We start from the raw sequence: 14,084 nt of genomic DNA, 5'->3' as shown, positions 1-14,084 counted from the left end.
CCATCTCAATTTCCCCCACAGAAGTAGTGGCACCCAAGAGCCTAGTGGGGAATGAGAAGGGCAGTGACAGCCAGCTGCCCCTGTGCCACAGAGGACACGGAAAGCTGGTCCAGGGCAGGTGCCAGCTGTGGGCACCATGAGAGCGCTAGGAGCCTGGCAGGTGCCCACCCATGCATGACAGGTGATGATGCCAGCCCCGGTTGCACCCGCCCTCCCTCCCTGTGGCTTGGGGAGGGGCAACCAGGAAGGGGAAAGTGGAGCTTCCCTCCACCACAAAGTGGGTTCCAGGCTGGGGGGGGAGGGCATTGGCATCCAGAGCAGAAGCCGAGCTTTGTGCCACCTGCACTGCAGGGGAGGTCAGAGCCACACCCCCCCCAGCTCGGAAGCAACCTCTCCCTTTCCTCCTTCTCTCCAGAGGGTTTGCCCCCCCCCAAGAGTTTCTCTTTCACTTGTGGGCTCCAGAGTCAGCCCAGTGATGGCCTCGGAGGTGAAGGGGGTTCCTTCTTTCTCTTCCCCCAACTTTGCCCAACTTGCCCTTGAGTTAAGCATCAAGCCTCAGGCCCACAACCCTGGAGGGGTCCCAGGCTGCCCCCCCCCCGGAGGACCAGCTGTCCAGACCCTTGAGCATCCCCCAGGCTCTTGGGGCTGTGGTTGCAGCAGTGGCTGGACCCGAGTGAGGGGGGAGGGGGTCCTGCTGGTGGGGGGCTGTTCCTCTGGGAAAAGCTCCCCTCTCCTCCTCCTCCTCCTCCTCCTCCTCCTCGGTGGCAAAGGCGCCTGCCCCCTCCCCCACCGGCTCCCAGGATAGTTGGGAGCCCTGTTGCGTTTCCCCAGTAACGGTGATTGTCTTGCAGCGAGCAAAGAGTTAATGCATGAGGGCTTATTGTATTAGCCTGAGTGTGCTGAGGGGGTCAGCGGGGCAGAGGGTGGGGGGCAGCGAGGGAGGGTCTCTGCGGCAGCCAGGCAGCCAGAGGGGCTCGCCTCCATTTCCCCAGGGCAGTCTGCCTCTGCTGGTGGGGCTCTTCTGGGCCCAGATCCACGGGGCTTCCTGGGAGGTGCCTTCTTCTCCCTCCTCGTGTGCCTGTTCTCCTTGGGAGGGCCTCCCCCACATCCATCCCGCAATCCCTCCATCCATCCTTCTTCTCCGGCCTGGACTGACAGCTACCAGGAGAGCCCTGGGAGAGGGGGCAGAGGGGGCTCCACTGCCACCAAGCTGGCCTCCAGCAGCTGCTCCAGAGAAGGCCTCCTCCCCGTACGACACGCCGGATCCTGGGCCAGACACACCGGCAGCACCGGCTCTCCTCTCCCGATGGAACTTCAGCCCAAGTCCCCCCACCGCCGGGGGCTTCCCATGGCTCCTCTCCGTCCGTCTTGGGGGCAGCAGCCGAGGAGCCCCTGAAGGCAGAAGCGGAGGCAGCCGCCCTGCCCTTGGCCCGCCACCGACCGCGTGGCAGACCTGCCGCCAGCCTTGCGGGGAGCGTCCGTGCCACGCCATGAAGGTAACCACGCCAGCCCCGTGGGGCAGCCTGAGGGCCTGTCACTCATCCCTTCTTCCCCTCCGACGAGAAAGTTGGGGCCCAGACCAGGAAGAGGCCAAATTTTTGAGGTTTTTTGAGGTGGAGGGCAGAGGACCTGGTGGCACCTGGCGGGCGGGCTCAGCAGAAGAGCAGGCTTGGGGGAGCGGAGCTGTGGGCTCCCCCTCCTGCCCCCTGTCCCTCTGCTCCCCTTTCCCCCAGTGGAGCAAGCAGGTAGAGGGTGTCCTGTCAGTGGCATGGCTTCGGGGGGGGGGGGCTGCTCTGCCATCACTCTGAGACTCCTCCAATGGCAGGTGGCCGAGGTGTGTCTGTGCGACTGGTGGCCCCAGGTGGCGCCTCTGCCAAGGAGGCCGTCTCCTCCTGGCCAGCATGGCCTTGTCAGGCCATGGGGGGTGATGGGTGGGCTGTGGGCAGCCACCTGTCTGGGGCCGCTTGATGGATGGCTCCCCGGACGCCCTGCTTGTCCCTGGACCGCCCCCCTCCAGAGGCTTTTGTCAGGGGGGCTCTGTGGACAGATGGCTTCTCCTTCCACTGGCTCCAGCTTGCCCAGGTTTAAGCGCAGGGTCCCGGCCGTTTGCAGCAGCTGCTGGTCCGTCTGTCTCGCTGGCTTTCCCCTCATTTGCATCGGGACGCTGGGATGGAGCCCTGCCCAACCGGCAGAGGCTCTGGGGAGGTCTGTGCCACTGAGGAGATGCTGAGTGGCCCCCCCAGGGCTCGGCTGCCTGGAGCAGCTCCTCCATCACCAGCTCCCTTCCCTGCCACCCCAGGCCATATGAGCGACTGAGTTTCAGCCCCAGTCACCCTTGGGGGCTTTGGGCAAACACCCTTCAGGCTCTGCCTCCCGACCTGTGGCTTTTATTCTCTTTGGGACTCAGAGGCCAAACCTCCCCTGAGCCAGGAGGGCAGGGCAGCAGGCGGGATGGGTGCAGCCCCCCTGGGTGGAAGTCCCCTTCCGTGAGACCCTCACCAGGTGGAAGCCCCCTTCCGTGAGCCTCCCCGCCAGCAAGGACCACGTTCCTGTTCCCCAGCAAGTCCAGGAGTGGCTGACACCTTCTGGGCTCCTCCTAAACGCTGGGCTTAATTTCTGGCTGGGCTCATCCAAATACATAAGCGCTTAATCCCCTCAAGTGTTTCCTGGTTCCCAGAGATTAGGGAGGAGATTTCTGTTTGTGGTGTTGTAGCATTTGCACGTTTGATGCCCTGGGCTCCTTTGGAGGAAAGTCCGGGTGTAAATGTAGTGCAATCACAGAACTGAAGAGTTGGAAGGGGACCCAAAGGGTTCTCTAGTCCAACCCCGACAATGTTTGAAGCGAGTATTTCCAAAATCCTCTGGTGGGATTTGATTCTACGGGAGAGGTCTGGCTATGGTCCCCACTTCCGTTCAGTAGCAGAGGTCTTGCTGGGCTTGGACTTCTGGCCTGGGTCTTGAGGGGGGTCCAAAAATAGACTTGAAATGATGCTTGCCTACTTTTGCCCATAGCAACAACTTTCCCCCCTAGCAACAGAGTTTCCTTAGCAACGGACTACTTTATTAGACAGGCTGTGAAAGAGATCATGTGTCTGGCCGTTACTCTGCCCAGATGGCAGGAGAGCAGAGAGGAGGAATCAAGCTCTCTACATAGTTCTTCTTTAATTTCCTTAGACCTGTAGTTGGATAAGTTGTAATGTTAATTCTTGAAGGAGAACTGGAATGGGTGAGGGGCTTATTCCCACAAGGGAATTCACCAACAGTTTGAGCAGAACTGAGAAAGAAGATTCTGGAAGACATTCTGGGTGGCTCTGTGGACTGAAAAAGGAACCCCCAATGATGGGCATGGTGCCTGCTGTGGGTGCCACCCTGGGCCTCCCACTCGCTTGCGGGCAGGCAAGGTGGCTTCTCCTCTTCCTCCTCTTCCTCCTCCTCCTCTGTTCCAGGCAGGGCTCTGAGCGCTGTCTCCTCAGCCGCCAGCCATGGGCAACGCGGGGGGCAGACCCAGCTGCCTGGGGGAGAAAAGCCAGAAGCCGGATGACTTCCTGAAGGACTCCTACCTCAAGGACCTGGGCCTGGCGTCTGGGGGCCCCTCCAGGAGGAACAACGCAGGGGGCCACGGGGGCCCCCCAGAGAAGCCTCCACTCAGCCCCCGGGTGATCGAGAATGGCTGGAGCATGGCCACGCTGGGGGGGGCCAGCAAGAGCCAGCAGGGCAGCCCCCTCCCCAAGCAGAACAACATGGACGTCAAGGTGCAGAACGGGGGGGCCCTCAGCTGCAGCAACCCCCTCAAGGCCCAGCTGGAGGCGGCAGCGGCGGTCACGGGGGCTGCCTGGAGTCCCCCCCGGGGGCTGGCGCACGGGAGCGGCTGGGTCTGGAAGCCCCTCACCACCACCGAGGTGACGGAGGTGACGGAGGTGACCGAGACCGTTGTGACTGAGATCGTGGAGGTGACCGAGTACCCCGGGGGTGACCGGAGCAAAGAGCCCACCGTCACCAGGCGGGTCAAGGTGCTCACGGAGTGCGCAGGAGGAGCCCTGCCAGAGGTTAATAGACGGGGCGGGGGGAGCCCAGGACGCCCCCATTCCTCCCCACATTCACACGCATTCCTTTCACTCCCTTAGCTGCTCCATGTCTTGGCACTGCGGGGGGCGACTGGGAAAGCGGGCTGGAAAATGGGAGGCCCCTAGTCTGGATCCCACTTTGGCCCTGGGAGGAATTCGGGGGGGGGGCATCTGTGACACACAGAGAGGCGCCAGTGCTACCGAATCCCTGTTGCTGGAGACTGCGGGAGGGGCGAGGTCTCTCGCACTCAGACCCTGCTTGCCGGCTTCCCATTGGGGCATCTGGTTGGCCACTGCAAGAACAGGGTGCTGGGCTAGATGGGGCCGGATCCTGCAGACTCCACTTAGGTTCTTATGTTCACAGAATGAGGCTGGCCCGCCTTACAAGGTGGTTGTGTGGATAACTGAGAGATGATCATGTATGCACAGCTTTTTTTTTACCATTGTGGAAAATGAGCGGCTCCGCATGGGGGTGAGTTGGAGCCAGTCGCTCTGCTGCCCAATCTGTTGGTGCTTGCAGTGAGGTCAGCTGATGGCAGCATCGGTGCTGCCCACCCTGTTCTTCTGCTCCACCCCCCTCCCAGGCGCACGCAGTTTGGGGCCGTCTCCCAAGCTCTTGGTGAGGAGGCTCGGGTTGTCAGAAGCTGCCTGGGGGCAGCATTGGGTGGGTGGGGGCTCTGGGAGACAGTCTGTTGTATCAGCAGGAAGGTGGCTGTATCGATCTCTGCAGGCAGGGCCCCAGCAAAGTCACCCCAGGCGCCACGAACTTCTCCTTCCCTGCGTATCCAGAAGTCCACCCTCTGAGCCAGGCAGCTAAGGCCGTTCTGTGGAGGGAGACCCAAATGTGGTGGTGCTGGTTCCCCTGAAGCTGAGCCCTACTGGAAGTGCTGGCCTGAGCCTCCTGCTCCTGTGTGTGTGTGGGGGGGGGCAGGCTGCTGCAGGCCCCCTCCCTCCATCCTGAGTCTGAGGGTGCAAAGCCTCTGCCCTGTGCCTGGTTTTCTCCCGCAGCTCCAGAACAGCCAGAGCTGGCCTGCTGGCCAGGGGGACCCCCTGGAGCCATGGAGCAGCCCCAGCAGCAAGGTAAGGGCCGGGCAGGGAGGCACAGCCGGCTCAGTCGTGCTCTAGGGCAGGGTAGGGTAGGGGGCTGGAGGAGGAGGAGGTGGGGTCATGCAAGTCTGCCTCGCCACCTCCATGCTCCACCAGGTGCCAGGAGGCTCTTGCTGTGGGACTGGGGCTCCCCCCCCCCCCCAGAGCTGCTGCTGGCCTCACTCTGAGCTCACCCTCCTTCCCTCCCCCAGGCAGCTGCTGCCTTCCTCGGAGAGGTGTGGGGCGCAGAGCAGGCCCAGGTGACTCTGAGGAAGCTTCTCTCTTGGGTCAGCGACATGGAGGAGCTCATGGCCAGCCAGAAGCCCCCTTCCTCTGAAGCCAAAGTGGTGAAGGCGCAGCTGCAGGAGCAGAAGGTGAGCTCTTGCGCAGGCAGCGTGTGGGTGTCTCACACATCTTGGGGGGCAGAGGAGGGTTCCCAAGATGTTCCCAAGAGTGCGTTTTTACCTCCTGTGTGGCAGGTTACCTGTTAATGGTCACTTGACTGGATACCCTGGGGAGCCTGGCCAGTCTTTTGTAATGATAAATACTTAGTTCCTGGGCCAGGTCACAGGCTCACCCTATTCATACACAGATACACCCTTAAGACAGGATTTGTGAAGGAAAAGACAATGGGGAGGCTTTTCCATTTGACTTTGCAGAGAAAACACCTGGTCAGTTTGGGAGTCAAAATGGCTTCATGGCCGTTCCCCTGCGCTGCCCCAGACATGTGGTTTATATATTTATGTACGTTTTCGCTTGGTACATTTATGAACCTTTGTTATATACATAAGACCTTAATTTTTTAATTTCAAAACGAAGAATCATGAGGAGGGAGTTGGGCACAATTCAGCCTGAAGGGGATAAGACAGAAGGCTCATCCACACTTGCCTCGATTCTGCACTTTCTAGGCTCAGATCTGAGCTTTCCACGTCCGGGCCTGAGAAAACCTGCTTGCCACTTGCTCTGCTTCTGTTGTGAAACTCCAGGGAAACCCCGGGCTGTGCTGGATCCTCGGTTCCCCTGTCAGGGCAGGAAAAAGAGAGAGAAGAGAAGCAGGAAAAGCAAAAGCGAAGCAGGTCTTGTGCCTTTGATAGTTCATTTGTCGGGACAGAGGTTCAGCCTCTCTTACAGCAAAGAAAGGAGGAACACCCCCCCCAAAAAAGGGTGCTCTGCCATTTCCCACCCAGCAGAGGGAAACCCCACCCCTAAGATGCCGGTGGAGTGTGGACAAAACATCAAAGGCGCATCACAAAATTAGGAGGAGTTACAACTGGTCAAACAGGTCAAAATTACACCATGTCCACCGAGGCATTTTGTGAATTGCTGGTCTCTCACATTCTGCATGAGAAGTTACATTTGGCCTTGACCTTTCAGTTTTGGCAAGTTCCAGTCCAGTGGCAGTTTGGGAGACTGGCAGGAGGGACACCTTCTATTCCCCAGGCAGCCTGGCAAGCATCACAAGGGAGCTTATCAGTTTCTGTGACTGAGACAGTTATTGTCTTGGAGAAACCCTGTTTGACACTTCCTGGGTGGAGTCCCTGCCTAAACCATCTCACTCTCCCGGGATTATGGCAGCAGTGTGTGATTTAGTAAGTTTATTTAACAGAATGAATCACTTTCAAATCTTTTTACAATGCATTTCATTTTCTTAGCAAAACAGGGTCAGTTGATGCTTCTGTGCAAGCTGTTACATTTGTCAGCCGACAGTCTCACTCATAAAACAAGTGATATTGCCTGCTCTTTCCCAAGCCTGGCCATGAGGGGGCGCTGTGGTGCACCGATTTTGACACTGGGGGTTATGGCAGTCTGCCCCCTTAAATCTGACATTTCTGCAAGCTGTGATGTTTATTAGGGGGTTCCCTGCATTGTTTTTGGGGTGGTGTATGTGATGTGGTGCTTTGCGGATTAGATGCCTCTAGATGCCTTTATGGATGTGAATCTGTGGCGAGTGAAGGCGGGGATCGTGGCTATGATGGCATTGGTGTAACAATTTTAGCCAAGATCCCTGCATTGCTGGGGGTTGGCATAGAGGACCTTTGTGTGGCAGGAGGCTTCCTACATCACATTTCTATGACTGTGAAAAGCAGGGCACTTTTGTAAGTTGGCTTCAGCGTTTCCTCTGGGTCTGTGGAAGGAGAATAGAAAGTAAACCCCACCCCAGAGAAGCCTTTGGCTCCCTCTTTTAAATGAACAGCGCAAGTAGAAGCTCGTTCCCCTGTGTTTGGGGAGGAGGGGGGCTGGCTTGGCTCGGCCTGGGAGTCTCTCTCCGCCCCCCTGGGCACTTCCAGAGAAATAGGCATCATCTTCCCACGTCTGACTTGGCCATCTTGGGAGCAGCCACACTTGGCAGCATGGGATTACCAGCCTCTGGGCTGCCCAGTCCCCGTGCCCAGTTTGGGGTCTGCCGCTGCCTGCCTTGTAAGGAGGAGGAGGGGGTCCCACGGGCAAAGTCTTCTGGGGGGGGGGCTCTGCACCCCTCTGGCCTTCTGCATTCTCACTGCAAGAAGCAAAGCTCAGAGAGAGGGGTCATAGAATCATAGAATCATAGGGTCTACTTTTCTCATGTGATAAAGCTGGAGAAGCTAGAGCGTACAATTTAATAATTAGTTATTACTTAAAAGTGTTGGAAGAGCTAACTGTAAAGCATAAGGGCTGTACCACAAAATAACTGACAGAATTAAATAAGTGTTGGGGGGAACCCTGTTCTCTGAAGAGGGATGCCAGAAGGGACACAGGGTCAGCCGCTGATGCCCCCTCATGCCCTCCGGAGTTGCTGGCCATCACTGGACCTTGAAGGAGCAGATTCAGTCATTTGACTGTGCGGAGGGTGAAGGTGGACTTTCTTTTGTCTGTCCTGAATTCCCCACTATTCAGCTTCACTGGGTGACCCCGTTGAGGTCAAGTATTACACAAGAGGGAGAGAGACGTCTCTCCGTCCACTTCCCACTTGCTGCCTTTTATCCCTCGCTGCTCCTGACGCCAAGAACCTCTTCCCCAAAGAGACCACCCTGGCGCCTCTGAATCGCTTCTCAAAACAGCCTTTCCCATGGAAGCCAGGGGGAACTTCCTGTTCAGAGGCAGGCTACCCCTAAATTCCAGGTCATGGCCTGATGGGTCTTCTTCGGACTTATCCAGGTTCTTATGAAATGGAAAAGTTCCTCCCGACCCTTGGAGTGGAGCAGGCCAGCTTCTTTTGCCAGGGTGTTGCTGCACCAGGGCGGTGCCAGACTCGGTTGCCCTCCCCCTTGGAGCTTGGCCTCACCCTCTGCCTTCTCTGACCCCAAACAGCTTTTAAGGCGCCTTCTGGATGAGCGCAGGTCCCATGTGGAGGGCCTCCTGCAGGAGAGACGGCCACCCTCTGAGCCCCCTGGCACCACAGACGGGCACGGAAGGGACGGAGGCCTTGCCAACCTCCAGGAGAAGTGGCAGACACTAATCCAGGGGGCAGAAGCCAGGTGAGTCCCTAGAGAGGGAGGGGCCCTTGGTGGGGACTCAGGGATTGTGCCAAAGGCACCATAGAAAATGTGAGTCTGTTCCGGGTCTGACGGGGAGGGCAGTGTGAAAGGGCAAAGCAGGGGCAAGACAAGGTGTTATACAATTGGTGCAATTCTCCCCTCACTCACAACATCACCTTGTCGGTCAGAGAAATGAACAAAAACAGAGGCCAAGGCCACATAGTAGAAATCAAGGTTGGCTTTGCTTTTTTGCATTAAGGTTTTTATTAAAGCTTTTCATAATACAGAAAGATATAGAAAACTAATGCAATTTTTTTAAACCAGAAACAAAAACAGCTATGGGGGGGAAAGAGAAGGAAGCAGGAAGAAGGAAAGGCAAAAAGAGCAAGCAAGCAAGAAAGAAAGGAGTTCCAATTTTCCATCTGCTGGTTACATAAAATTAAATAACATTACAACATTCTGTTAAACAATATTTCTTTGAGGTCCAAGTTTTTAAAAAAATGATTCATTTCCTTTTCCCCAAAAAAGTCCAAGAGGGATTCCCAAAATATTGTTAGTAGTAGTAAATATCAACTTATGTTTTTTCTTTAAATATCAACTTTACCTCCAATAATTCCCACCAACATGCCTCCATATTAATAGTAAATTACTCCATCCTTGCCCATGATAAAGCTTCTCCACTGGGATCACATACTGAAATAATATTCCATATTATTTTTTTCCATTTACCTTTCTTCCATTTACCTTTCTTCCAATCTTTTTTCCAGAGAGAGAACTATTAATTTAGTTGCATCATTCTCTGAATTCACTCCAAGTTGTATTCTGAATGCTTTCTCTCTGCTAGAACTGAAGAAGAGCTAGGACTGAAGGCTTTCCCCCTTCTGAGCTCCATCAATGCCAAATTCAGATCATTTTATCTTCCCCTTCTCCTCCCAAATCCTTGTATAAAAGGCATTTCCATTTCACCATCTGCTTTCTCCAATTTTCTTTCATCATCATCATCCAGTCCTGCCAGCTTTTCATAGGTATTCTCCATTTTTCACTTCATATCTCTCTGATTCATTTCTTTCCCCCTTTCATCAAACGCTGATCTGATCATTTTTAATTGTTCGGCCATCATCTATTGAACAATACCAACAGTCACTGGGATATTCAAAGGTATCTTTGCCACACTGGCTGCGTTTGATGTTATTAACAACTCAGGCTCTTTATAAGTCCTGTCTCTACCTTAAGATTTCCACCTTAAGATCACAGTCACAACAATATTATTTTCCCACAGAGAAAACTTTCAGTTTCCCAGCAACATTCATTTTGGAAAGAAGAAAAAGAATTAAAGACTTTTCACATGAGGAATTCCCTTGTTTGTTTAATCTTTATTGCCAAGCACAAATCATGCTTTTTGCTCTGCTTTAGGCACTTTAATGACCAGTTTTCTTTCCCTTCTTAAAGACAGAAAGCAGCTCTTGCAATTTTTCCAGTCATGAACTTTCATCAGCAGACAGTGAAATCTCTCTGAATTAATAGATTATCTTGTCCCAAAAATGTTTTACAAAGAGAGGATGCAGATCTTATTCCCATGAAGGGTTCTTGGACACAGTATTGGTTCCTTGACTCACCTTGACTCATTTTAGGCCCCATCTCAGTCCCCAAACACCAACATCAGAAAACAGCCTTGACCAGAGCATTTGTGGTTACTCCCTCAATCCCACTTTATCCCAGAGTGATCCGATAGCCAGAACTTAAATCTGATTACCATCCATCACCACGTAATTATCTTCTGGCAGCAAGACGGTCAACCTGCCATTTCCTCTCCTGCAAATCCACAAGGTTGGCTTTTCTTTATTGGTCCGTTTGCAAACAGAGTCCCTCCCCCCCCCCCCGAAGCAAGGGAGTTGAGAAGCAAAGGTGTGTACAGTGGTACCTCGCAAGACGAATGCCTCGTAAGACAAAAAACTCGCAAGATGAAAGAGTTTTTCGTTTTTTGAGTTGCTTCGCAAGACGAATTTCCCTATGGGCTTGCTTTGCAAGACGAAAACGTCTTGCAAGTTTGTTTCCTTTTCTTAAAACGGTTAATACCCAGGGAATCCGTGCTTCGCAAGACGAAAATTTGCAAGACGAAAAAACTCGCAGGACGAATTAATTTCGTCTTGCGAGGTACCACTGTAGCATCTTTTAAAACCTCAGAAAGTATTCGTCTCCCCTTTACAGAAAGACCACCCCAAAAAACGCCACAGATACATCACAAATGGGTTGCAGGTGTGAATCAGATCCTGCTCAGAGTTCATGATTTCCAACATTGACTCCAGAATCCGTCGACACAGACCTGCTTCACTCAGCGAAGATATCTGTTTCTTTGCTTGGAAGCTTATCAATACTTGTTAAACCAGTTTCACAGAGGGGAGGCTCAGAAAGGATTTCCTACTTTGGGACAAGAGGGGTTTCTGAGGTCAGCTAAGGGCTAAACATGCCCTCCGTTTTGCTCTCTAGGGTTTCCTGCTTGTGAGAGTCTTGTGAGCCTGGTGGGGGGCACATTCCTCATGCACCCCATATGGGTGATGGTGGGTGTGAAATTCATGGCAAAGGGATGAGGCAGCTCTGGGGACCATTTGCTGCAAGTCAAAGCCTAGCGCCCCTTCCTTGTGCAAAGAGGTGGATGCGAGGGAGGGCTCTCCCCTGGTGCTCAGGGCCCCCCGCTTTGTCTGGGAAGCGGACTAGAGTTAAACTTCTTATCCAAAGCAGCTTCATCTCTGAGCTCTTCCTTCCTGTCCTCAACCAAGTCTCAGAAGTCCTTGGCACCTTCTGCCTCCCCACGTGGAGCCTTCCTGGAACACCACTGTTCCATCCTGCCCTGGCATTTGGCTCCCTGCTTGGGGGGGGGGGGCGCTTTGTGTGCCAGAAGCACAAGGAAGAGGCAGCTCAATCCGTCAGACCAGCCAGGCCACAAGGGCAGGGGGAGGCCTGCTTGCCACGTGCCCTGGACCTGCCTTTTCATGGCGCTGGTCCTCATGGCTTCTTGCTGCCTGATGTGGCCGAAAGGCAGCTGTTACGGTAAAATCTGAGTGGGAGGCTGCTCTGCCACCCAGCTTGTTGGACTAAGTGTCCGTGGGTCCCTGTGGAGGAAAATTAGCTCAGCTAGAGACAGGAGCAAGCTGCAGAAGATCCAAGTTTATTGCGCAACAGGTTCAAGGCGAGATTGAACAGCGAGAAAGGGGTGACATGAACTTTTGAAACTTCCCTCCATGCCCCAGAATACAGTGCAAAATACATCCCAGTTACATCATGAATATATTAAAAAGAGGTTGGGTTACCCAGGATTAACATATGGCAGAGGGAGGGGGGAATATGCAGAGCTGGAGATATGCGCAGATAAGTACATTCTGAGTACAGGTGATGAAATAGTCAGGTATGCATAGTCTGCCACCTGGCACTGCCCAGAGGAAGGGCTTGGCAGAGTGATTAGAGAAGATTAGGGTCTTCCTGAGTGTACGTGACACCTCGCTTGAGGGAGGACACTGGAGGTGTCATGGAGTCCTGGAGAAATGGAGTAAATTGGCACTGAAAGCAAGAAAATCGGTGCTTGTGTAACAGTGTGGGGGCTGAGGGGTCCATGTAGGGCCGGGTGCCCTTGAGGTCATTGCCTCGGATCCTCTGGTGACGGGCGGAAGGGGTGAAGAAGACATGCCCCCCCTTTCCGTATCACAGCTTTTGCGCAGGGCTGTGTGTCTTCCTGGGTCCGGTGAGCCTGGTGCTGGAGGTTGTGCCCGTCAAAATCTCTCCCCCCACCCCCCGTCGCTTCTCTCTTCCAACAGGCACAGCTCCCTGGAGCGGATCCTTCCTGCAGCCCACATCTTCCAGGAGTCTGTCGACGTTTTCCAGGACTGGCTGGCCTCCACAGAGAGGAAGCTGGCTGAGCTGTGGAGAGCCAATGGGAGCCTCAGCCAGGCGCAGGGAGCCCTTCAGCAAGTCCAGGTATGGCGGCCTGGGAGGGGGAAGTGGCCTTGGGAGCCTCAAGGGGGAAGGAGACCACAGGCAGGGTCTTTTCTTGATTGTTTTTTTATTGATTTACCATAAAACTATGGACAGACAAACCCATAACAACAATAATAATAATAATAATAATAATAATAATAATAATAATAATAATAATTTATTTATATCTCGCCCATCTGGCTGGGTTTCCCCAGCCACTCTCGGCAGCTCCCAACATAATAATAATAATAATAATAATAATAATAATAATAATAATAATAATAAAGTGATAAAACATCAATCCTTAAAAACTTCCCTAAACAGGGCTGCCTTCAGATGTCTTCTAAAAGTCAGATAGTTTTTTATTTCCTTGACATCTGATGGGAGCGCGTTCCACATGGTGGGTGCCACCACCAAGAAGGCCCTCTGCCTGGTTCCCTGTAACCTCACTTCTCACAGTGAGGGAACCGCCTGAAGGCCCTCGGCGCTGGACCTCAGTTTCTGGGCAGGACGATGGGGGTGTAGACGCTCCTTCAGGTTTACTGAGCCGAGGCTGTTTACACATACCATACACAGAGCATATTCAATATAAAAAATAAATTACAGAGAAGCCATTGCATGTAACCAAGGTTTTAAGGTGAGTCTATAAAAGCCCAGACACAATGAGGAGTCTGGAGAGGAGATTTGTATCATCCAAAAAAGGAGGCCAGAGTGCATCAAAGCAGTGGGGTTTGGCTTTCCCCCAGAGTGCACGTCTGTGACCAGGTCCCAAGGAGACCCAGAAACTCCCCTTTTGCAAACAGACACAGAAGCATGTCTGCAAGGATCCGGGCAGCAGCAAGATGTAAACTGGAAGTGCATGGAGGAAGGCGTGGTGAGGGGGGACAGAAGCCCCCCACCCCATGACCTCGGGAAGAATCTCTTCCTCACCCCCTTCATGCCCACCCTGTTCCTGAGCCCTCTCCTTCCACATGCCCCACTGCAGGGCATGGGGAAAGCAGGCGGGACTTGTGTTCCAGGAAGCGGAGGCTCTCCAGACCTCACAGGACCAGCAGAGCCGCTTCAGTCACCCCTTGGCCTCAGCTGGAGGGGGGAGTTTCCATGTGAAGGAGGGGGTCTTTTTGCACCAATTCCGCCTGCTTCTGTCTCCCTCCAGGACCTCTGTGAGGAAATCCGGTCCAAGACGGCTGACCTGGAACGGGCACTGGAGCATGGGCAGAGGCTTCTGGAGATGGTGGCTGGCAAGTGGGGGACGGCAGTGACTTTGGGGCTCCCCAGAAACACCCTCAAGAGATTACCCTGTGGGGGAGCAGGGCAGGCATGGCAGCTGGGGGGGGCTGGCAGCATCAGAAAGAAAGCCCCCCACAAACAGTGCTTCTCCCAACGTGGGTCGCACCAGTCTGGCTGCACGGAATGCCAGATATCAGAATAGACCAGCGGAGCTTCTGGGGCTGCTCTGCTGTGGGGCAGGAAACACTTTTCCTCCAGGAGCCCCAATGGCTCCTCTGGC

General features: G+C 54.2%; 1 protein-coding gene across 1 annotated transcript; it reads left to right on the top strand.

The window, feature by feature from the left end:
* Positions 1-1,389: 1,389 nt before the first annotated feature.
* LOC310849027 (uncharacterized protein) lies at positions 1,390-14,006 on the top strand (the record flags this gene model as incomplete). Its single annotated transcript, XM_083748740.1, has 7 exons — positions 1,390-1,496; positions 3,447-4,046; positions 5,073-5,144; positions 5,363-5,524; positions 8,439-8,605; positions 12,415-12,574; positions 13,731-14,006. The coding sequence occupies exons 2-7, from the start codon at positions 3,483-3,485 to the stop codon at positions 14,004-14,006; spliced, it is 1,401 nt and encodes a 466-aa protein (XP_083604866.1). The 5' UTR covers positions 1,390-1,496; positions 3,447-3,482.
* Positions 14,007-14,084: the final 78 nt, after the last annotated feature.

The sequence above is a fragment of the Podarcis gaigeae genome (assembly GCF_964106915.1).
Source record: "Podarcis gaigeae genome assembly, chromosome: 7".
Lineage (NCBI taxonomy): Eukaryota > Metazoa > Chordata > Lepidosauria > Squamata > Lacertidae > Podarcis > Podarcis gaigeae.
The sequence above is the reverse complement of the archived record's forward strand: the minus strand, read 5'-3'. Positions and strand labels throughout refer to the sequence as shown.